Source organism: Aedes aegypti, chromosome 3 (genome assembly GCF_002204515.2).
Source record: "Aedes aegypti strain LVP_AGWG chromosome 3, AaegL5.0 Primary Assembly, whole genome shotgun sequence".
Classification (NCBI taxonomy): Eukaryota; Metazoa; Arthropoda; class Insecta; order Diptera; family Culicidae; genus Aedes; species Aedes aegypti.
In genome coordinates, this window is record NC_035109.1 from 81,325,017 (window position 1) to 81,350,848 (window position 25,832).

Genomic DNA, 25,832 nt, shown 5'->3' on the forward strand with positions numbered 1-25,832 from the left:
TTTTCCAAATAGTTCTTGGTTATTTCATTATCAATGACAAATGCTTAAGCCAAACGATTTTGTACCATCTGCCATTCGAACGTGTAAACACGTGGTTGAGTTGATTGCGGATTCTGGTTACCTCCTGCGTCTAGTTTATCGGATCTTCTCGTGGCGTATTTGGAACCGTAAGTTTGATTCTCATTTCAATTTTTCACAATTCGTCATCTAAAATTAACACTAAAAAAGGTATATGCCAAGATTAGTTTCGAACTTGCTTAACTGATTTGTCGAAGATGAAAAAATAAGCATAACGATACCTTCATGATATGATACTATCAATGTTATCTAATGTGTATTATCTAGTTACTACTTGTTGTCCACAATCGTTTGCCAATAGTTAAGATCGCTTATAATAAGTTGTTAGTTATGACGATGGCTTCTTCATACGGGTCGACTAAACACAATATTGTATCGTACAAAATATATTAACTGTTAAATCGCTTGTTATTGATCTAAATCAACAGGTATTGGACAATATCATTATCGGAATAGAACATTTAAAAACAGAAATCGTAAATTTGGTTTAGGCTAACCTAGAGTAAAATTGCTCATAAATATAAGAAGTACAAAAAGATACAAACAGGTCACCTACTCAGCCCGGCGGCCTCTTACCTTGTTGCGCGTTGTCCTCGGCACAATAACCTCACCTGCTGCGTCCGGAGAAACTGACTCCTTCGTCACTGCTTTTTTGCTGTTGTTAGCCACTGCTCTGGTTCGCCCTCGCGTTCTGACCGTGTCCTCTTTGGCTGTCGTTGGCGCCGATGGTACCGGTACACCTCCCCCGGACGAACCCACTGCCCTCAGTACTGCCGGTGAATGATCCGGCGTTGTGATATCGATGACCGCCGAGGAAGTGTCGAACTGGAGACACAGTTTGGCGTTGTTCTTGCGTGGCCTGCCCTTGCGGTCGGAGTACTTCTTCAACGAGAGACACCCGTTTTGACTCTCGTTGACCGAGTGATTCTGGGTAAGGCTGGTGTTGATCACATCCGAATCATCCAGCACGATTACGCTGGAGTTATTCGACGGGACTTTAGAAGTGTTGGCCTCGGTTAGGGATTGAAGCAGCACATCTCGGAAAGAGCTGTTGAAGGAATGGTTCTGCGGGATTTCGGGAGATTTGGCTTCCTGGCTGGAGAGTTTCGGGAAGGCTGGTCCTACTTTAGGCTTCTTTGAGGTGGCTGTTCGACATTTGTTGCTTCCCCGAGATATCGAGATGGGAGTGCTGCATTTCACTAGAATGTCCTTGAAGGACTCTGTGGAGGAGGATGTTTTCACTACAGGACTCATCTGAATACGTTTCTTTCGTGTGGATTTTGGAGCTGCCGGTGTTTCACTTCCTTCCGCTTTTTTGCGACGGCCTCGCTTCTTCGGTGATTCCTCTGAATCTTTTGAAGATGCTTCCTGAGTGAATAGTTTCTTCTTGCCCTTGATCGCTTCGGAGGGCTTCTCTGGAGTATCTACAAAGATACTGACTGCATTGGGTCGCCTCTCCGAGGCACAGGACAATCCGGACATGGCACTGACAAGTTCTGACTCCTTGCTGTAGTCTTTAGCAAGAGTGGTTTTCAGACGCTTGCGAGCCATCAACTTGATAAGGTCGTCAGCTCTAACGGCCGTTTTGGGCATAATTCTGGTAGTTCCTACTCTGGGCGTGAAAGTGTTCATCCTACCCATTTGGGCAGATGGAGTTGGTAGATATACAGACCGTGGATTCTCTTTAATAAAGTTCTCAAAGTCTGCGAATTTAGACTGACCAGCATTTATCTGATTCAACGTTTCCGAATCTCCCAAAGCAGCGATATTCATCTTCACTTCCTGCACCAGACCCACGTCCCCTTGGGAAACACCCCCCAATATGTCCAGACTCTTATCGAACTCTACTCGAGCCTGCTCGATCTGTCCTTCCTTACAGTGAAACTGCCCATAGTACAGAAAGGCCCTGGCGATCAGTGTCGCAAACTCATCCCTATGTCCCACAAGCCCAGCATCGTCAAATACCTTGCTGCGGTGATTCCAGTGTTTGGCCACGGCGTCGTAAATCTCCCGGCACCGCTCGGATTGACCCTTGAGGAAGGCCAACCGTGCGTAGATGGTGGCCACCAGCAGGGCTTGGCATTTGTACTGCGGAAAGCGGCAGAACTGGCAACTGCATCCGCTGTGATGGTTAACTAGATACTGATGGTGATCGATCGGTTGATCGGTGAGAAGCCGAGGGGATGGACTGCGACTCTGTACATAAGAAATTTGAGAAAATGAATCATGATGATATTTAAAAAGAGAGATCTTTTAACAATTTACCGTTGGAGACTTGGGATATTTCACGGCTTTGCGAATCGGGTTTCTGGAGTTAGGATCGTCGGCTATGGAAATGACCGGTACTTCCAGCGTCATGGCGGTTGCCTCCTTTAGCAAGGTTTTGCTATCCGATTCCAGCGGGCGGAGCATCAACAGGCGATCCAGGTAGGTGAGGAGCATCTGTAGGATGAATAATAATAAGCACATGTTAATAAAAGTTTCTAACAAAGGGATTTTTGTACAATAGGGATAGCTAGAGCGAAATTGTCATTAAAATATTGATCCCGATAGGCTTAACACCTCTTAGAGGATTCTTCAATTAACCACAACCGTGAAAACCGTACAGAAATCTGAATTTGAACTTTATATAAGGAGTGTATCGAAAAGTAGTCGCAAACATTCAAAACGAGAGCTTAGTTGATCTTTTTCAAACATCAAGTACCGTAAAGTTCCGTAATTCAGCGCACCTAATACTCTGATTCCGTGCATTTTGGAATATTTCTAACAAATTGGATATGTTGGAAATGTTGTTTAATGATTATTTTAGGTACAATTGTGATGTATTACCATCATAAACAGATAACGGTATGGAAAAATTTGAAAATTCTAATGAATGGATCATTAAAATAACCAAAACGGCCGCTGAAATGCGGAATAATAAAAAGGAATGGTTTTGCAAACAATATAGCTAACACCTTCAAATGTTATAAAGTAGAATGATAAAAGGAAAGTTTTCACCGAATGTCAGAGCATGTCTTCATGGGAAGTTCATCCATTGTAGCTGCCAGAGCTGACCTTTTTCAGCTAGCGAAATGTAAAAAAGCCTAACTCGAATCCTGTTCTTCTTTATCTTGCGAAGGCTTCGACTTCGCAAATCTTGACCGATGAAAAACACTTTTTCTTATTTCAGTTTCAGTTTCTTCAGATTGGAATAATTTATCTTTTTCCCTGCATATTTACTGCGAAGACGTTTCACTATCTTTACAAACTTTTTTATATGATAACAATAAATGCTTCTTTAACAAAAATAAAAAACCAAGTCACTTTGAAATGGCACAATCGTCAGCCGAATATCAGCCAATACGCTAAAATTGGTTGGGTGACAAAACGTCGAAAGACAAAATGTCGAATGCCAAAACGTTGAAAGGACAAAACGTCGAAGGGACAAAACGTCGAAGGGACAAAACGTCGAAAGGACAAAACGTCGAAAGACAAAATGTCGAATGCCAAAACGTCGAATACCAAAACGTCGAATGAAAAAAAAAAAACGTCAACAAAGAAAACACATCGAAAACGAAAAAAAGCGAGTATATCTGACGAAACGTCAAACTGTTCAATTAATAAGGAATGTAAAAAATATAACGTCAAATCAAGAAACTAAACAAGGACAGTTAAAACATTGCAATATATAGTCTTTACCTTTGTTATCACCGTGACACTTTGATTTTAAGCTGATCTGTGAAGGGTTAGTTAAAAAAATCAAACTTGTCGAAAGTGCGTAAGATTGTTTACATAATTTTCTGACTATAAAACAAAGATCGGATTCTAACATCAAAGAGCTACTTTTGTCAAACATTGAAAGGGAATGCGAGGGGCGTGTTTTGAAATAAAACTATCAATAGGCCTATTCAAATGACGTCTCAAATCAGCTGATCGGGAAGCACTTTGACATTTCTTCTATGAAAATGACAGGCCGGTGTTAGCACCGATCCTCCACCGATGTAAACAAATGCATAGACGGATCTGTCACATGAAAAGGCCTATAGGCCTATTCACATGACGTCCCAAATCAGCTGATCGGGAAGCACTTTGACAGTTCCTCTATGAAAATGACAGGCCCTTGTTAGCACCGGTCCTCCACCGATGTAAACAAATGCATAGACGGATCTGTCACATGAAAAGGCCTATTGATGCTTGTATTGTTCTCATTATTTGGTGTTTGTACGATAAAACAATACACATTTTCAACGCAAAAAAACTCAATGTATAGATGTCTGATCAATACTCGATGTTACAAAAATATGGATATTCTGATGAAGAATATTTGTTTCTGAAAAGCAAATCAATAAATCGATTCATTACTTCGATGAAAGAATGAGTAAATTTTCAAAGAATAAATAATTCCATAATTATCTATGAGTCTATGAATATGTGTAATATATAGAGAGCTGCACAAAGAGTGAAAACAAATCTACCTATCGAGCTGTCAAACTATCTACCTCTCGAGCAGACAAATCAGATAGGGACTATTTTTGAACCCGAAGAAGAACAATCTTCGAAAGAAGTCTCTTCGCGCAACTCTTTTTATATAGATTCTGGATGTTACTAGTTTGTTGAAAGAATGAGTGTATTTTAAAAGAATAAATAATACACTATTTTTCAACAGATAGCAGAACCAGTAGTTAGTTCCACGCACATTTAAAAAAAAACTGTATGATGGTTGAAAAATCACTATAAAAATTTTAACTTATTGAGGTAGACATTTTTTTTAAAGTAAAAGAGAATAAGCTATCACGAAATACTTACGCTCCATATATACAAAATTGTAAAAATTCTCACATTCTAATGCACATTTTGTTCACTCATGAATAATAGGGAAAAGTAAAATTGCGCACTGCTATTGATTTCCCATACATCTGTGGTTTTGTGAGTCCAGAGGCTAGTCGTCTTCATTACATCTGTTGTGGTTAAAGGCTGGTTTGCTACTGACAAGGAAAGGAATCGCCAATCTCGATGCGTGGAAAATTTCTTCCCAGAAATGGTTCAGAAAATAACATTTTTCTGATCGCAGTACGCAGTTGAGAAGAAATGTCATTTCAAAGGGGGCTCTCTGTAGGAAATTTCTTGATCAATTCAGTCAAGGAATTTCTTTACTTTTCATGAACGAAACAGCATACTTAGCTTGAGCTTGAGCTTGATTGGCCGCCCGTGGTTGCTACTCCAGTATTGCCAGATCAGCTGCACTTACACAAGGAACCAAGCGAATGACTATTTGGGACTAACAGACACCCTCAGTGTTTAAATACTGGTGATCTTCTATTTTTAGGCAACAATGGCACCTGCCACGTCAGAATGCAGACCAATGAGGGGAAAGGGGGAGGAATTGATGATGCATTGAACTGTCTCCCACGTAGACCGTATATACCACTGCATCTACGCCAGTTCATGCGGGAGTGTATGGATTGGGGGAAAGGCATGGCAGAGAGGTTTGCTCTTTGGTTAGCAGACTGCCTTTGTCTTTCGACATTGTGTCCCTAAACCGCTATAATTATAGAGTGAAAATTCGTGCCAGGAACAATTATGCGACCGGTCGCAAGCGCGGCTTACTGCGATCTTTTCTGAAATGCTCCAGAGATGCCCCAACTGATTTATTAGGATTTTCTCCAAAATTTTTGTTCAAGATTTCTTTGAGATTTCAACCAGGGATGTTACTTCAGAAACAAATCCACATATTTCTACAGAAACACCTTCAGAAATTTTTTGAGTAATTTTTCAACTAATTCCTCAAAAATTCTATTGGTTGAACAGGTAGCTTTGAGGTTAAGGAATTGCCGAATTGTAATTGTAATTGTAATTGCTCGATCCACACCCTGGCAGACATCCGTCCGCCTATCTAGACACGGGCTAGGTGAGGACCTACCAAGCCTCCCCCGTTAACATGTCCTATACCGTTTAACACACCGGGATCTTCCACAAGCAGGCGCCGGTATTTAAAGCGGTCCCACAAGTTTCAGATACATTAAATAGATATAGTCCCTCTGGCACTAAACCGAATAGCGCCCTCCACATCATCACCAGCACTGCCCATCCCGCGCGCCAACAAAATGCCGGAAGTAGCGTGCCGTGTAGTACATCAGATGTTTTACACAGCACACCACCTCCGACACCATGCTCAACGTACAGCAAAGACAGCGCTGATAAAAAGCGGAATGCGTCATTCGATTCAGTACCAGAGGGACTATAAATGTAACGAAGAGGAAATGAAAAAGATAGTAGAGATGGTTTGGCTGTTGGATTGCTGAAACGAGAAGAAATAAATAAAGTTATTACGTTAAAACGTGGTTTTTATAGTTAAATAAATGTATCGATAGTTTCTCATCTGTTTCTTTTCCGTATCGTAGTTGCGTCGATTATATCCAACTCGAGTTTTATCGTCTCCGCTCGGGCAATGAGGACCGCGATAAAATGAAAATATAAAAATATAAAAATATGAGCATTAGTGTTTATCTATTATTTAATGTGGTTCTCATTTGCTTTCCAATACCTAAGTAACATGTGAACTCTGCCTCTATCAGAAAATTCTAATAAATTATAATTTATCCTCCTACACTTCCCTAACACAAAGTATCTCTATTAAATAAAACATTTACAAGTGCAAAAGCGCAAATAATAACCAAACAAATACCCCAAAATTCTTTCTCATTGTACGACAAACATTTCAAAACAATTACGAAATGCTAAAATTCAACAATAACTACCCTCAACAAAACTTTCATTCAATCACCCTTAAAATACCTACACAGTCATCAGTAGACCCTACACTATAATAACCTCCTAATATAACGCAGAGCTAAAAATGCTCTCTTGCGTTACACAATCTAAACAAGAAGCCATTTTCAAATACTTCCCATAATTTGTGCGCGGCAAAACAGATTCCACTTTCTACATAATGTAACCCAGCATGAACAGCTGCCCAACTCTCCAGATCTGCGCCCTCCAAGTTCCAAGGTGCTGCTGCCTTACGTTGAAAACTTCTTTCCTCAAAGTCTGTCTATCAATTCCGAACTCTATTGCATTCTACCATACCAATCAGACCCTATTCCTGACTAGACACAAAGTCATAACCCCAATGTGATGGATTTACCCAGTAAATCCACAACCTTGTCATAACCCCTTTTACGTTAAGCAATCCTCGAGAGTCATCCATATTGATGCTTGGCAAAAAAAAAATATAGGTGTCAGTATTCAATCCACAAATTCCAAATTACACCACATTACGTTGGTCCGTTTGGCGTCGCCGGTGGATACCTGTTCTGGCATTCGTTTCTTTCAAATTTTACTTCTGTCCTCCCACTTTATCAATACGAATGTTGACGAATCACGATAATCTGAAGATCGTTACCAGAACGGAGGTAGGATTTATCACTAGGGACCAACCACCACCAGCTTTGAGGTTAAGGAATTGCCGAATCCCTGAAAAATGCCCTGCAGGATTTTCTTTTTTTCAAGGAATTCATGTAACGGAGTTACTAAAGTGTAATAATAATCGGAGGAATTGCTAGAATAATTGCTGAATGCGGTGTGAAAAATATTTAATTAAACTCGAGAAATTTTTTGAAGAACAAACGTGCTCTTGATAGATTTTCTGGAACAATCCCTGGAAGAATTTTTGAAACATTTCCTGTGAGAAACCTTATTTCTTTAGAAAATCTCTATGAAAGTTGTTCGGAGAACGACTGGAAGATTGGCACAAGTGGTACAACAATTCCTGAACGAGTTCTTGGAAGGTTTCCAAAAACGACAGATTTTTCCAAAAAATGTAGGTATCAGGTATCAGAAGGCCGGCTCCAGAGGCACGTTCCCCGCCATTTGGGAGATTTGTGCCATCGCCATATTTGAGCCTATTTCATCATCTACCCGATGGGAGAGGAAAGGGAAGGGAAAGATGGGAGGAAATAGGAGTGGGGTCCCTTGCAGAGGGAAAATCGCATAAGCGAATTGAGAGCATGTAGTTCCATACCACAATGGGTTCGAACAGCGCCCTAAAAAGGACACTGCAAAACGCATGAGCGTAAAGAGAGCCTATAGCTCATTACCACAGCGGGTTAAGAATAACAGAATGTCCTGAAGATTCAGGTTTCTGAAATCCGTTTCACTGTGTTAACCAAGTAAATGGAATCACAATAAGTGTTAACCAAGTAAATGGAATCGCAATTACGCGAAGACTGGATAGTTACATATCAGGTGATAAGAAGTTCCTTAATCGGAATCACAACTATCACACACAAATATATCAACACACTGAATATTTGCCATGTGATAGTTGAGTCGGCAGTGGCCAGTCAAGGTTGTTACCAAGAGACTGCAATTCTGCTTCGGCAGATTTGTTAAATACTTTGCCACCTTTGGGATGGCTCAGTAATGTACAATTTTGTTTGAAGACATAACTCAAAATTATTCCATGATTGCTGGTGCTGAGTTGCCGCCCAAGAATTTCTGAAGCACTGCGAAATTGGAATAGCTGCCTGAAAGCCAATGAAGTCATGCGATGCTCCATTGCGAGCTAATTCATAAGCCAATTCATTCCCAGCAATGGAAGAATAGCAAGGACCCATATAAGTTTTACAGAGTTCACTGAATTCAGTTCCTCAAATTGAGTTCGACTTGCGATAACAAGCTAAGACCTTGAGTTGGCCTAGGCAAGAGCTTTAAAAGCAGCCTGACTATCTGACATATTCCTTTACAAATAGCCAGACGTCAACTCGTCCCGCGAAGGGAATTGTGAGGAACAAAGTGACAAGCAATTGTGGGATTCACTCGAAGCAAGGACAATTGTGTCCCTATTCACCGGAAGTGGAAACATTCAAATCACTACCCAAGTAACCATGGAGCACTATATCATTGCATATATAATGCAGCTGCATTGCCGTAAGCCTACCATTAAAGTAGTTTAAAAGTGGAAAAGGGCCCTTTTACAGTTGCACTAATGCAAAAACGACGATAATGCAATGAAGCAATTTATAAAGTAACATTAGTGCAGTTGTGCAGTTTATAAAGTGATGTAAGTGCACTGATACATTTGTAATGTAGAGTTAATGCTTTATTGCTTGACAGCTCTTGAAATATGTCGAATAAAAGCAATGTTACATCAATGTTGTTGATATGCAGTAGAATACGTGCAATGTTATAATGCTTGTGGTTACTTGGGTAGGATTTCATTTTTATGATCAAATGCGGAAACACCAAATGCGGTAAGATTTTCTACAAGAAATGCGATGTCAGATAGAATTTTCTGCTAGGTCGGCGGTGATTTTGAAAAACGTTGCTAGGTGTCCTTTGATTGTTTTGTTTTACCGCATTTGGAGAACGTTTAGTCAAAATTTGCATCTCAAATGCAAACAGCAATACATTTCATACGACGTATTATAGAAAAAGTTCGCCCAAAGTTGCGACCTGGAATCGAACCATGAACTTCAAGATCAGAGAATCTTGGCGATTAGGATTTACAATATTAATTATTGATTTGGCTCTACGTCAATCAACTTGATGGAACCTCGCCAACAATATATCGCCAAATCATTTGGTTCATGACCGCTTCTCTCCATCCTGCGCATTCTTGTTCCCAAAGCATTCTTGTTCCAACCGGATTTGAAGCGAACACCATCTTCACAGGGCTGTTGTACGGCATTCTTGCAATATACCTGTTATCTCTGACATTGCAATAAAATAATATGCTCGTGTAGCTCAAATTTATTTGTACAGGAATAAGGCCTTATGCCGACACTTACAGTGACGAACCATCCATAGTTTGTTTAGTGAGTAAATAAATGCACCATTGCCATGATACAAATTTATGTTATCACAAGCATGAAACGAACTGAAATGCGGAATAATAAAAAGGAATGGTTTTGCAAACAATACAACTAACACCTTCAAATGTTATAAAGTAGAATGATAAAAGGAAAGTTCTCTCCGAATGTCAGAGCATGTCTTCATGGGAAGTTCATCCATTGTAGCTGCCAGAGCTACCCTTTTTCAGCTAGCGAAATGTAAAAAAGCCTAACTCGAATCCTGCTCTTCTTTATCTTGCGAAGGCTTCAAACTCACAAATCTTGACCGATGAGAAACACTTTTTCTTTTCTCAGTTTCATTTTCTTCAGATTGGAATAGTTTATCTTTTTCCCTGCAGATTTACTGCGAAGACGTTTCACTATATTTACAAACTTTTTATATGATAACAATACATGCAACAGAACTGAAAAACCAAGTCACTTTGAAATGGCACAATCGTCAGCCGAATATCAGCCTATGGACCTGTGCACGAGTTCACGAATTTGACGTTTGAGCGGTGCCGAATTCACTTGTTGCCATGGTCACGTAAATAACACGGCACCGCTCAAACGTCAGATAGTGAACTCGTGCATCGGTCCATACGCTAAAATTATGGACCGATGCACAAGTTCACTTATTTGACGTTTGAGCAGTGCCGAATTCACTGGTTTCCATGGTCGCATAAATAACACGGCACCGCTAAAACGTCAAATAATGAACGCGTGCATCGGTCCATAGAGTGAAAATTCGTGACAGGAACAATTATGCGACCGGTCGCAAGCGAGGCTTACTGCGATCTTTTCTGAATTGCTCCAGAGATGCCCCAACTGATTCATTAGGATTTTCTCCAAAATTTTTGTTCAAGATTTCTTTGAGATTTCAACCAGGAATGTTACTTCAGAAACAAATCCACATATTTCTACAGAAATACCTTCAGAAATTTTTTGAGTAATTTTCCAACTAGTTCCTCAAAAATGTATCCACGAGTTCTTCCAGGGATGGCTCCCAGTAATTGCCAAGGAAATGTTTAAGAAATTGTTGGTAGTCAATTCTGAAAAAATTGGATGCCACATCTAAAAGAAATCCTAAAGTAATCTCTGATTAACTTCTTAAGAAACTCCTGCAAGGATCTCTGAAAAAAAATCTCTAAAATCTCCTAAAATCTTGAGAAACCTGGGAAAATTTTCTAGATAAGTTGCTAGTAATTATTGAAAAAATATTCATTAAAATCTGGACCGACTTTTTGCATGTGGGTTAGGGCGCGGCTTATTTTTCAAAAGTTCTCAAAACCAAAAATTCGTGTGCTCTACTGAATTCAAATCACATTAAAAGAGAAACCTCAAAATCTGAGCCAAAAATATCAACATTTAGGGGTGGCGCAAGCGTCTTGAAGGTGAATTTTCAAGTTATAAAAAATGACCTTCAGTGAAGTAAACATAACTTTGTTAGTTTTCAAGCGATTTCAAAACTTTTAGCATCAATACCTTCAAAATTAAATTTACAAAAACTTTGTAGAACATCAAATTTGTGTAAAATCAAAACAAGTTTAAGTTAAAAGTAATTTAGTCCAAATTTTTCCTCATTTTACTAAAAATTTCAACTTTGTTTGACCATAACTTCATGGTTACTCAACCGATTCCAAATCTTTTTACATGCTTTTGGAGCTATTTCAATTGTTTTCATACCTTTCATACAACACATTTCACTGAACAAATGTCTTGACCAAGTTATTCAGCAAAAACTGCACAAAAACATGATTTTTTAACGAAAAATGCCAGTTTTTTTTTAATTGTTGCCAGCTAAATATTGTCTCTAAAGCTGAAACTGTTTTTTTTTTCATTTGTTAATTTTTTGAAAAGGATCTTGCAACTATATTTAAATAATTTTGAAACAAAAATATGTCTGCATGTGTTGAAAAATATATGCACTATTCAACTCGTAATAAAAGCAAGATGCCTTATAAATTTTAGTTTTATAGAAAAAATGCAATTTCCGGCGAAAAAACTTGAATAATCAAAAGAAATTTGATTTTTGCATTAAAAAATCATGTTTTTGGTGAAAAACTTAATCAAAAACATTTTTAAGAAAAATGTGTTGCATTAACAGTTTGAAAACAACTAAATTTGCTTAAAAAATGTAAAAATATTCGGAATCGATTGAGCATTCAAGAAGTTATGATCCAACTAAGTTGAAATTTTTAGTTAAATGAGAAAAAAAATGTATAAAAGTATTTTAAACTAAGACTAGTTTTGATTTTAGACAAATTTGATGTTTTACAAAGTTTTCATAAATTCAATTCTGAAGATAACGATGCTAAAAGTTTTGAAATTGGTTGGAAAATAACTAAGTTATGTTTACTTCACTGAAGGTCATTTTTATAACTTGAAAATTCACCTTCAAGACACCTGTGCCACCTTTAAATGATAATATTTTTGACTCAGATTTAGAGGTTTCTCTTTTAATGTGATTTGAATTCAGTAGAGCACACGAATTTTTGGTTTTGAGAACTTTTGAAAAATAAGCCGCACCCTAATGTGGGTCTATTGGTTGAACAGGTAGCTTTGAGGTTAAGGAATTGCCGAATCCCTGAAAAATGCCCTGCAGGATTTTCTTTTTTTTTTCAAGGAATTCATCTAACGGAGTTCCTAAAGTGTAATAATAATCGGGGGAAGTGCTAGAATAATTGCTGAATGCGATGTGAAAAATATTTAATTAAACTCGAGAAATTTTTTGAAGAACAAACGTGATTTTGATAGATTTTCTGGAACAATCCCTGGAAGAATTTTTGAAAAATTTCCTGTGAGAAACCTTATTTATTTAGAAAATCTTTATGAAAGTTGTTCGGAGAACGACTGGTAGATTGGCACAATTGGTACAACAATTCCTGAACGAGTTCTTGGGAGGTTTCCAAAAAAGACAGATTTTCCCAAAAAGTGTAGAATAATTCTTTTTTTTTTTTTTAAGAACGCCCATAAGTTTTTTTTTGGAAAAACTCCTATAGAACAACTGGAGAAATTGTTGAAAGAAGTAGTGGAATAATCTCTTAATAATAAAATACTGTTATAGGGTGCAGAGCTACCTGGGCCCTTCCATGATTAACTTTGGCATGGGAGGGTTTTCTCGGCCGAATTGTCTGAAACTTTACAATGAGAAGCGTGTTAATACGACACATATTGTGGTCAACTATGAGCTTTGAAGCTTTCAAAAAACCTCACTGCCGACGCGAATCAAAAGTGCCGAAAATAGGATCCGGCTCCCTAACAAGTCCCTGAGAATTTTTTTAGAGTAACCCCTAAAAACATGGGAGTGAGCCATTTGGCATAAGAACTAGAGGCACTAGAATTGTATCGCTTTTTTCAAATGGGATCTGAGTCATTTGGCATACGGTCATTTTGAATAACGTCAGTTGGCATAGAGAACATTAAGCATAACGATCAACAATGAACATTTGGCATAACATTTTTTTGTCAAGAACAGACACCTGTTAGGAGGGCTATATTTAATTGTGACCAGGGATTGAATCCTGAGAAAATTGAGAGAATCTCTCACGTATCGCTCTCTGTAACTATCATAACATGCTGCACATTATGAGAGACTGTTTATCGTATACTGCTACAAGTTTGATCAGATTGGGGGGATAGTAGTGCATGATAAAACCCCTCTAAACATGCTCCAAGCCTGGGGGACACTGTTGTTATTGGAAGTTCGTGGATTGTTTATCGTGCCAGTAAAGAAAAACACCTATCCCCAACGGTAAACAAGCGAGAAAAATGGATTTTATCATCGCTCTCTCGTTGGGGCTCTCGCTCGCTGCTTCCATTTATCAGACTTGTTACACCTTGCGATACAATGACGATCGTGGACCGCAACAGATGGGATGTTTTTCTTTGCTTGCTTTGATCGTGCTTCATTCTCAAATGAGAGCGAATTCTGCAACGCCTGATTGTGACTATGCCAAATGACCGTTACGCCAAGTGGCCCGCTCCCTTTCAAATTGTGCCTGTTTTTTTGATAAAAAAGTATTCAGCCAAATGTCTTTTATGCCAAATGACCAAGGCCCTAAAAAAAATAGTGGAGGTGGTAGCGTTGTAGGGCTCAAGCATTTGTTGGAGCAAGTTCTGGATAAATTCCTCGATCGCGAGAGGAATTTCTGAACGAATTTCTAGGATAAATAATGAAAAGATGTTCAAAGGACTTTCTTAATGGATTTTTAGAGCATTCCTTGAAAGTATTCCGGTAGAAATCTCTTGAGAAATCACTAGAAGAATTCCTAATTTTTCCTTGAAACATCTGAGGAGAAATGTCTGAAGAATATTTAGGATAATGAGCTTGAGCTTGAGCTTGATTGGCCGCCCGTGGTTGCTACTCCAGTATCGCCAGATCAATTACACTTACACAAGGAACCAACTAGGTGACTGCTTGATACTAACAGACACAACAGTTTGATAATTGTTTAGCAGACTGCCTATGTATCAGGCGTAAGGAAAGGCGTGCTATAATGATGGAAGATTGGAAGCATAGGGAAACGGTATTTTATCCGTCTCTGGTTCCAGCGAATGCTATGAACTGTAATAGATCAACCGTGATAGATTAAGAAGATAGAAGCGAGTGATAGATACACTTGCATTAAAATAGTGACCAAATATCTAAAAGGAAACTGGATATCAGCCCTGATAACTGGAAAAACCGGCTTACGAACCCCCGGAGGAACTCTTGTAGGAATTTCTGAAAAAAATATTCGCAAACTTCTTTAAAAACTCTTGAATAAACCTGTAGGAATCTTTGGAAGATCTCCCAGAGTAACAACTGGAGAAATCGACGGAGTTAGTGCAAAAATCTCTGGAGTAAATCCTGGAATAGTTCCTGGGAAAATTTTCAGAGTATTCTCTGTATAAATTAATGGAGATTGGTGGAAATAGCGTGGGAGAGCTCAAACAATTAATGAAGCAAATCCTGGAGAAAATCCATGAAAAATCTGACTCTCTGGACTAATAGGCTTAGGACTTGAATCAATAACTAGTAGACTTCGTAGAATAGATAGTAAATTCTCACTCACCTGACACTTATCCTCCTTCTCGCTGTCGGCGCTCATCGTCGCGTATAGACCCATGAGCTGCATCGCTCTCAGGCCAGCTCCCCTTCGCAGCACGAACCTCAACAGCTGCTCCACGTGCGCCTCCAGCCGATCCGTATCGTAGCGCAACGTCAGATACCGCACCGTTTCCACCGTCATCTCCAGCGTGCTGGTGGACACGATGAATCCCTGATCCGCCGGAAGCTTCTGCAACTCGTTGTAATGGGCCAGCATGAGCCGAATGAAGTTCCGCACCGGCATCCGGCGAGGGGTGGGAAGGTTGTGCCGGGTGACCAACCGGAAGATGGTGTGGTAGATGCGTCCCCGGATGATGGCACTGGTTGGGCAGGTGGATGATGAGGCAGATTGGAGGCGGGTCGTGAGGGTTTGGATGTGGGCGAGGGCAGCCGGGAGGTTTTGGCGCGATGCTTCGTACTGGGAAAGGGACAGGTACAGGTTGAGGAAGTGGTACTTGCGGGAGTCAGGGACGGATGAAGGGTGGGAAGTGATGATTTCTAGGGCTTTCTGGACGAGGGAGTCTAGGGTGGGAGCCCAGGGTTTGCTGTAGAGGGGATCTTTGAGGAGTTGGCGGTAGATTTGGTGGTTTTCGATGAGGAAGCCGAGAGGGCAGCACAGCTCCAGGACTCGGTCCGGTTTTTGGCAGATTAGGAGGTAGTTGAGCAGTTGGGTTTCGACGGCTCGGCGGGGGTAGTAGTTAATGACGAAGAAGCGACTGGTGTTGTCGATCATGGAGGAGATTTGGTTGAGGGAGTAGATCAGATTAAAGTGCTGGAAAGAGGACTCCGCCAGGGCCACGACCATGTCGCGATAGTTGGAGTAGGTGTCTTCTAGTTGCGAGAGGAGAACCAGCTCTTGATCCATGGTGTTCTCCTTGAGGACGTCGTTTATCTGATCCTTTTTGATGGTATCCCGATTCAGCTGGGCGTCTTTCAGTTTGCTGACTATGGCTTTGGAGGTGGCGCTGAAGGCGTAGTAGTTCAGAACGCCTAGAGCTCCGTGTCGTCGAATCTTGTCCGCTGGATTCGTTGGCCGAGCTTCGAGAATTCTTCGCTTTAGGGTTTCTGTGGTTTCTGCAGGGATTTGATAGAATCCGGCGTCTGGGAAGAGGTATATGGCCATTCCCAGTCTTAGCGGATCCGCGTCAAGTTCTTGAAGAAGCTGGAAATACTGCAGGACATTCGCGTTTTTGTAGCGAGAAGCCAAGTTCATCTCTACGAGGAGAATCGATGCTTTTTCTTGCTTGGTAAGCGTTGCATCAATGGGAAACCCAAATCGATCTAGTTCCGGACGCTCAATCAGATCTACGAGGTTGAAGTCCCGAATGGATTCATTTTTACTGCTCAATTGAAAGTTCACTATTGAATAGATAGTCTCGTCGACTTCCTTCGAGTCGGAAGCTTCGCTCCGAAGTGCTGTAATCAGTCTTACCAGTTTGATATCGATTGCAGCCTGGCATATGCCGGAATCTTTCAGACAATTCTCCATCAGTCTTATCAGATAAACTTCGGTCAGAAAACTAAAGTCGTACTTGTACTTGAAGCTGACTGCTAGCCGAGCCAAGTCTAGAAGTTCTTTCCCCGAAACCAACTGCAGTGCGACCCTTATCCAATTGACCACGTAACGCAACCCGGCGTCCAATAGTGATTGCTTTTTCTCGCAGTTCAGCTCGTCTAGCGTGAGCATTTTGTGTCGGAGAAACCCAGAAACCAATCCCACCAGTTCCGGAGTTAGTTGTTTCCCAGCTTTCGACATCGCCATTGCCAGATTGATGACCATCGTGGACACATTGTCCACAAAATGTCGACTAGAGCTGCCACATCGGGCACACAGTTGAGAATAGTTCCTCGGGCAGTATTTCCCAAATTTGGACAACGTTTTGCACAACTCTATGACCGGCTCGGCCAACTCCGACGATTGGTGCTTGATCTGGTTCAAATGAATCCCCAGCTGCAGTGTGATGAAAATGAGTACTTCCATCAGGAGCACATCCGGCGGCGATTTCCCCGAAAGAAATTTCAGCTTCTCGGATATTGATTTTAACAGTTCCGTGTCCGGATTTGGATCGTTTTGAAACCGAAGATATGTCCTCAGAATCCAGACGCAGGCGGCCGTTGGCTCCTTTTTGATTCCTTCGAATAGCCCTAGGACTTCGAGGAACTTCAAATACGGCTTGGATGCGTCCCCGAAGCTCAGAATCGTCTCCAAATATGGTAACGTCTTGTGGAACAGTTCTCCCATCTCTGATTCGCTAAATTTGCTACTTGTCCGCATGATGTCCACTACCGAATCAAAAAACTCACCCGCTCTCTTCGGATCCATACTAAACAACCGGTACAACAACGCTACCGAATTATCAAAAACATCAGAGTAGATCCCTAACGCCTTAGATCGAACTTCCAGCTGGTTCGAATCACTCCAGTGCCTCATTAATCGCAAAGTCGTGGAACATATCACATCGATTCCCGCATGAATAAACTCTCCCTGCTTCGCAACCTTTCTCGTGTGCACGTCGTAAACGATCTTCAGAACCACCCGGCTGACCCTCAGGAACAGTTCCATGTGTTCCTCGGACCAGTGGCAACTCTCCATTAGGCGGGCACATTGCACGACCGTCGTTCGTTTGTCCTGTGGAAGAGAGAGGAAGTTATATTTTCGTATGAACCCTCAGCAACAAAACAAACCAAGACCATCTTAAATCTTCGAACTGTTTAGAGGAATACCTATAAGTAGATGAAAAACCGGATTTAGTACACTCTAGTGGAATTAAATGGTATAGTAATAAATTCGGTTTTTCATCTACTTAAATCAAGACCAACAAACAATAGATAGGGCCTGAATATTACTGCTTAAGACCACAATCAGCCATTAACTATGTATTATACAACGACAGAAAAGTGCAATACTTTACGTAGAATACTTTAACGTTTCACTAGGAGATTATAAAAATCGAAAGTATATTGCTTTTTTTTTCTCGCTAGAAATCAATATTTGGTCTATATTTTCATAATCGGAAAGTTTTGATATATTCTATCGGTAAAATTCTGATTTTCTCTTTTTCATGGCTATTTTTTATAATAAAATCTGTGGAAATCTCGTTTTATGGCACATTTCTGCTCATGCAAAAGGTATGAAAAAAATCATCGATAGAATGTTTTAAATTTTTCCGATTAAAGAAATATGGATCGTAAACCGATCTCGATGTACATTCAATTTTGATAATCTCCTGGTTCACACATATCGTGCGTTTGTTTGAAGTAAAGCAAATGTCAGTGCAAAAACACACAAAAACGCTAAAGATCGTTTTTTTTACAAGGTGGAAATCTGCAAACAGATGCGGGGATGATGCACCACCGACGACCCGCTAAGATCAGCCCATGCACTGTACTTGAGCATTTTTTTTTTTTGAATTGCTCAAGTGGTGTACAGTGCATCGACATTACCCTTGGCCTCAGACTCTTATCTCCCCGGAACCACCTTACGGTATTTCTTCGGGGAGGTGCCAGTGCATATAGCACAACACATATAGCAGAAGTAGCCTAGGCAAACTGCTTCTCCTAGCCGATTTAACCCTTTCTTTTTTTTCTATCTTTATTAAAGAGATTTTTAGCCCTGGGCTAGTTCATCTCGGGACCAACGGCATTACTTCCCTTCCGAAGGAAGTCGTCACTGAATTTTTTAGTGACTATCTCGGGGATGGGATTCGATCCCAGGTCCTCGGCGTGAGAGGCGTATGACAAACCCTTTCTTTCCCACGAGGTTTTTCAAAGTTTAAAAATAAAAAAAATGTGATATCCGGATAAATCACCAGAACAAATCGCGTATAGTTTTACTCGAAAATATGAATAGAACTAAAAAAAATATTTTTTGCGATGGGATGATGACTGCAACTAGGGTAAGAAAGAGACATCAATAGTTTTTTTTCATTTCATTGCTTTTACTCATTCATTTTATTTGAACAGTGTGTTCTGCAAACCTCTTGTCTCCGGTGGAAAATAAAAAGCTGTGAAGAAGTTTTTGTCTTTTTTGATACACAAGCAAACATCACACTTAGTGCATTTAAAGATTCTATAACATTCCCCAGAAAACCATTCCCCCGAAAACCATTCCCCAGAATTTCGTTCATCAGAATGAATCATTCCCCAGAAAATCATTCCCCAGAATGTAACATTCCCCAGAATTTCATTCCCCACAAAGCTATATGAATTACCTATTTTTTCTTTTTTTAATTATTGCTTTGCGTGAGTCACTTATGTGGGGGCCCAGATAGCCGTAGCGGTAAACGCGCAGCTATTCAGCAAGACCAAGCTGAGGGTCGTGGGTTCGAATCCCACCGTTCGAGGATCTTTTCGGGTTGCAAATTTTCTCGACTTCCCAGGGCATAGAGTATCTTCGTACCTGCCACACGATATACGCATGCAAAAATGGTCATTGGCATAGTAAGCTCTCAGTGAATAACTGTGGAAGTGCTCATAAGAACACTAAGCTGAGAAGCAGGCTCTGTCCCAGTAGGGACGAATCGTCAGAAAAGAAGAAGAAGAGTCACTTATGTGACAGGCTAAGGTATGATGTGACAAAACAAATATGTATGTAGGGGGGTTAGGGGCATAATGAACACACGGGGCGAAATGGACACCCCCTTACTCTCTGCAGGGATTGAATCCTGAGAAAATTGAGAGAATCTCTCACGTATCACTCTCTGTAACTATCATAACATGCTGCACATTATGAGAGACTGTTTATCGTATACTGCTACAAGTTTGATCAGATTGGGGGGATAGTAGTGCATGATAAAACCCCTCTAAACATGCTCCAAGCCTGGGGGACACTGTTGTTATTGGAAGTTCGTGGATTGTTTATCGTGCCAGTAAAGAAAACACCTATCCCCAACGGTAAACAAGCGAGAAAAATGGATTTTATCATCGCTCTCTCGTTGGGGCTCTCGCTCGCTGCTTCCATTTATCAGACTTGTTACACCTTGCGATACAATGACGATCGTGGACCGCAACAGATGGGATGTTTTTCTTTGCTTGCTTTGATCGTGTTTCATTCTCAAATGAGAGCGAATTCTGCAACGCCTGCTCTCTGAGAATATGCATATTTCAGCAAAACTTTATAAACTGTACGAAATCTGTATTGCATATGAACTTTTTGACGGTATAAAAGTTTACGCTTTGCTTCATTTGTCCTCTGAAATTCTACTATATTTTTTTCTTAGCTTCAAATTAGTTTATAAGCAAAGTGGTGGAAGCGGTGGATTTAATTTTAGAGCGAAGAAACATATTTCCATTCTATGTAAAATAAGCATTTACCTAATGTGTCCAATATGCCCCTAATCCCCCTATTCATGACTTTTTTGCATATTATAATAATACATTCTTCTTTTAATACATTCCCATAAAATATACAGACTATATGTTTATTTTTGCATATACAGTGATGCACCCTTCTCTCAGTATTATCTCATTAATGATATAGGCAAAATATATCGATGGAGAGCCCATATAGCATAAAGTCACTTGGCATAAAATGATTTGGTATAAAGCCATTTGCCATCCAGCCATACTTATGCTCCTTCTTTTCAAAAAGGATGTTCTTCATGTCATGCCAAATGGTCATTGGCCAAATGACCATTATATCAAATGGTCCTTGATCATTTAATCAATTATGCCAATTGTCTTCTTGCCATTTGGTATCCTTACGGAACATTTTGTCTATATCGTCAACAGGATAAGACTTGGTAAGAAGGGTGTATCACTATTTTGTGCAAAATCAAACAAGTCATTTGTAATTTAGACTTGACGTAAAGAAGGGCGTATCATTTTAATGTGCAGAATAGTAAGTTTTTATTCTGCCGAGTTTACGTAATCATTATATCGGAAACGTATAATATGATACTACGAACGTCTTTATTCTAATCGGTGTTGCCCCAAAAAGTAAGAGATGATGCACCTTCTTAAAACATTGATGAAAAGCTGCATACATCACTACATTTGATAAAAATTGGACATACGTGTGAAATTATACATTTGGAAACTACTACACCGAAAGAAGGGTGTAGCTCTATTTTGTGCAGAATAGTGATGAGTTTTATATTTTTTTCAAATAAATATTGGATATTGTGTTTCCCCATAGACTTATCTATCAGTCTTCATAAGTGCCAATAAAAGTGAAACTACTGTGATAGTTCATTTGCAAATGAAATTTGAATTAAAGTGTTCATAATTAGCAGCACCAATGCTAATCTTCTCATGTACTTGTAAACAACTTTGTATGAAGTTTAATTTGCAAGTTTTTTAAATAGATTATTTCAAAACTTTAAAGTAGGTATATAATTTTCTGGGAAATGGTCAATTCTGGGGATTGGTTTTCTGGGGAATGGTTCATTCTGGGGAATGAGATTCTGGGGAATGGGTTTCGGGGGAATGGTTTTCTGGGGAATGTTATAGTATCCATTTAAATGAACTGAATGATCGTTGATCTTTGCACAGAACGGTATTCAACGGACCAATGTTCTACTCCGACATACCGTGCCTATAGCTACTGCTGAGTATGTTGGTTTGTTGATTGTCCTCAGCGTCTTGCAATTTTCTTTCCAGCTTAAAACCATTTTCCGAGACATGATGATAGTTTTGTTTTCAAAAAGATAGGTTAGTACAGAATTGACGATAGTTTTGTATAATGTTCTAAAAACTCAACTGAATCTTGGAAAAATAAATCAATCGAGCATGCTTTTATTTTTGTTTGATGAAAATAATGTTTATATTTCTAAATATGGAAGTTTAAAAATCCACTTTATTTAAATTAGAAAAAATGCTGACTTTTCCTAGGTTATTAGCGTTAGCGTAGTTACGGTATACTTCGTAGATTGGATACTAGCAACATTCATGTTTCTTTTTAATAATCTCATCCTGACTACTTTCAAGAACAAGGCAGGGGAGTATACCTTGTTCAAATCATAAACAAGAATACTAAAAGCATGAATATCGCTATTCCCGGCCACGCCCATCTTTACCGTAACTTGGGATAGGGGAAGGAAATGTTGATGTAGCACTTACTTAATGAGAGGCCACCGACTCAGCGACACCCTCATAAGTGCTACGGAGTTGGAGGTTGGGGAAGGTATATTGTCAGGATTCGCCTAGAAAGCTGGCGATAGACCATACATATTTGTTGTTTAAGCGTTTTCAAATTAATCTTTTGAATGCCGGCAATCAAAAGAGAAAACAATAGCTTTATTATAGTATAAATAGTATTTCGCGAAATGCTTGTCGATTGTGCAGTAATATTTTTGCTCAATAACCAGTAAAAAGCAAAACCGATCCCTCCAGGGTCATCGGATTGTATAAAATAACGATACGCGTAAAAAAAAATCACGCCTATTGAAAAACTGTACTGTGTGGTACTGCATTTTTAGATAATCGAAAAACGAAAGGAAGCGCGTTCGAACTAAACACCCTAGGATAACACAGTCGGTTTTTCTGCTCAAAATTATACGAAAAGCAGAATCGATCCCTCCAGGGTCATCGAACGGTTAAAAAGCATCCACAACCGATTGCTAGTTGCGTAACACCCGCCCGGACAGAATGCGCAATCTGAACATAACATTATCAAACTCCGAAAATAACATTTTCCGTTCAAGAAACGATCAGAAGTTCCACGACGCGGACAAAAACGATCCGGAAGGCGCACAAAAGAAAAAGTATCATACTGGAACAAACTCACCGGATTGATTCTCTTAATTTATGTGCTGCCTGTCACTTCCGGATGGTTCGGTGAACTTAGGGCAGCCAAAAACCAACAGTACTGAGGACACAAATCAAACAAATCACTTTTTCATTTTTCACTTTTCACTATTCCATTTCTGAATGTAAAAACTGTCCTGCTTGGGCTTCACGAAGCACTACCCAGCAAGACGCTCCAAAACAGGAGAAAAAAAAAAATCTCCGGCGACGAAAACATGCGCGAAACCGTGAGCTAAATCTATCGGACGACGCAAAACCGAACTGTCCTGCTTGGGCTTCAAGGAGCACTCAACCCGAGCAAAGTCCAACATCAAAATGAAAGCAAGTTGAAAACATATATTGTTTTCAGCATCAAGTTGATATCATAATTTGATATCAATTTATCAATGAAATATTCGATATAATATTTTGTTTTCTTTCTGCTATCATTTTAAATTTTTACTTATATTTTCTTTTTATTTAATTATAAATTTATTCGTGCTACATGTTTAAATACTACGAGAATATAAAAATAAAGCATTTATCTAGTCGCAGCCATGTTTCAATATCAATCGACAATATGTATATCTCAGCGCTCTCAATTTGCTTTCAATGACAGCAGAATCTGTTTTCAATTTGCTTTCACTGACAGCAAAAAGAGTTTTCAATTTGATTTCATGGGAGCATTTTTCTGCTCTCAGTTTTGATATTTTAACCGTTAAAACGACCAAAATGACAACAAACTGAGTTATCAAAATCCGCGACAGCACAACATCAAAATTAGTTTTCAATTTGATCTCAAGCTTTGCTCGGGAATGCTGACTTTTCCAAGGTTATTGTGCTTTAACTAGAAATCCCAGAAATCCAAGTACATTATTTCATGAAACATATGTGAACATGTGATGAAAAAATGGATATGATCTAACTTGTACAGTTTATATACGACATACGCAAAGTGGTGGATCACTTGTGCTACCATGGGAAGGAAAGGGTTAATGATGCCTGGATTCAGGTTTCCTGATAAATAACAGCGACTGAGTCATGTGTTTATTTTGTGTTGTTGTTCAATGAAAAATTACCATACCAACCCGGTTCCTACGTGAAACTATCCGAACAAATGCTAGACCAAATGTGTATTTATTCATATAAGTTGTTGAATGTATTCATGTCAATCCGTATATCCCTTTTAATTTTAAATGTTTACCAACAAATAAGTGTTTGAATTTCCAGCAAGTGTATTATTAAGCAAAGAATTCATTGCAATGAAAAAAAAATCTTTTTGGTCATATTGTCGCTTACGTCAACAATGCGAAAACAAGCAGTGCAGTCAAATGTAAAACACCAATCAAAATGCGCATATGACAGAATTGAAATTTATATTTAAAAATAAAATAGTTTTAGGAGCACAAATCAATCTCAATTTGTTTTCTTTTGCGACATACGTCGGTTTGAAAATAATTTTTAATAAATTTAATTTTTTACAGTGATACCTCCATGAGTCGATGTTCCATGACTCGATATCGACTCATGGAACCATACTAAAAACAGAATTTCATGGTTACTATGATGGTCCCTAGAAGCCACTTTCCAAAGGATTGCTGTTCCATGACTCAATATTTCCATGAGTCGATGGTCCCTTCAATATCGACTCATGGAGGTTTCACTGTATTTTGTTATCTTTGCTTTATGTTTACTTTTTGAAGGTGGCCTTTTCAATAGTTGGTCTTGAAATGAACAGAATTTAGATTGAATCTTACCTCACTCGTACTGCACTTCACCACCATATTGTAAACCCTCAGCACAAAGTGGCACCGAATGGCTTCGTCCGCTCCGCTGCAGACCTGCATCAGATACCTCAACGCCTCCGCCAGGGCTTGGCATTGGCGATCTTGCTCTCCCCGTTCGGCTACCTCCCCAAATACCGCCAACAGATCCTTGAACACATAAACTGCCGTCTTTTCGCGATCTGTCTGTTTTGGAATGCCATCGATCAAATTCCGCAGCTGTTGTAAACTTTCACCTGCGCTTGCGCTGTCTGCGAATCCCTTCTGCAGCTGCTCCAGTTTGGCCGAGAAGGACATCTCTGAGCCTCTTCCGCAATCCCTCCACCAACTGAAAAAACGTAAACAAAACGGTGGGGGAAATTTTAAAATCCGATCGGCGCGCCTTCGATTCAAGGTTATGTCGGAGCGCCAAAAAGGAAACATTCTTACCGCGGTCGGATTTCCTTTGCCGGTTGCAAATCTGATTGGGCTGTCCAACAGCCGCTCTTTTAAACACTAGTTTTGCACTTTTTGTCGATTATTTTACTGTTTTTCACATAATTTACAGTCCACAAACGTAAACTGTTCGTAGATTTTTCGGTTGACTCTGTCTCTCTCCAGGTCGCTTTTTGTTTTGGATGGTTCACTTTCCGAGTGGTCCACCGATGAGGGGTCCAATAATTAAAGTTTGTCAATATATTTTGAGAACGTGCTCCAGCCATTGTACACTCTAAAAAATCTACAAGGGAGATCAGACTACCCAAAAATTAAGTTTTTTAAACTCATATTTGGGTAAACTGCATTTAGTTTTTACCCATGGTTTGGTTATTTTTCCTCTCTCGCAACAGTAATGATGTCAAAAACAGAGAGAGACGCATCGACCCAGCGTCGAATGTAAATGGAATAAGCCAAATTTGAGTTCTTTCGAATTCACCTAAAGTTAAGCTGTTTTATCCAGGCCTGAGAGAGACTCGCGAAGAGGAAAAATATCAACGTCATATGCAGCCCAGATTCCCCTCTCACACGCAGCGAACTGGACTATCGAATCTCATACATTTTGCCTTATGAAAGGTGGAACGATTATTGCAATACGAACGCTTTATGTATCGTTTCAGCGTCACCCCACATCAAGGCGTCGATTGGCGCGGGGTGTACGCACGAGCCTATCGATCGCAAGGTTCTTGGTTCGATTCCAGGTTGCCGCGAAAACAATTTTTGTTGTCAAATTTCGGTTTCATAAGGCAAATTTATGAATTTCAATCCAATTTCTTGTGGCGAATTTTCATAAGGGGTTCCTATGTTTATTGATAGTCCATTTGCCTGAGTGCACGAAACGTCAAATGCAGCCCACCGTTTTTATGG

General features: G+C 39.7%; 1 protein-coding gene across 1 annotated transcript; it reads right to left on the reverse strand.

Annotated features, from left to right (window-relative positions):
* Nucleotides 1–296: 296 nt before the first annotated feature.
* On the reverse strand, nucleotides 297–25,114 carry LOC5577998. Its single transcript, XM_001656686.2, has 5 exons — nucleotides 24,921–25,114; nucleotides 24,465–24,819; nucleotides 14,948–17,611; nucleotides 2,344–2,520; nucleotides 297–2,274 (listed from the first exon to the last, which is right to left on the reverse strand). The coding sequence occupies exons 2-5, from the start codon at nucleotides 24,786–24,788 to the stop codon at nucleotides 631–633; spliced, it is 4,809 nt and encodes a 1,602-aa protein (XP_001656736.2). The 5' UTR covers nucleotides 24,789–24,819; nucleotides 24,921–25,114; the 3' UTR covers nucleotides 297–630.
* Between the last annotated feature and the right edge of the window lie 718 nt (nucleotides 25,115–25,832).

What these genes read in the sequence shown, in the direction of transcription:
- LOC5577998 (XM_001656686.2), bottom strand. Translation starts at nt 24,788, where the DNA reads ATGTCCTTCTCGGCCAAACTGGAGCAGCTGCAGAAGGGATTCGCAGAC. An exon ending in TGAAGTGCAGTACGAGTGAG is followed by an intron (nt 17,612 to 24,464) that starts GTAAGATTCAAT and finishes TCTCTTCCACAG; the next exon opens with GACAAACGAACGACGGTCGT. An exon ending in AATATCCCAAGTCTCCAACG is followed by an intron (nt 2,275 to 2,343) that starts GTAAATTGTTAA and finishes TCTTATGTACAG; the next exon opens with AGTCGCAGTCCATCCCCTCG.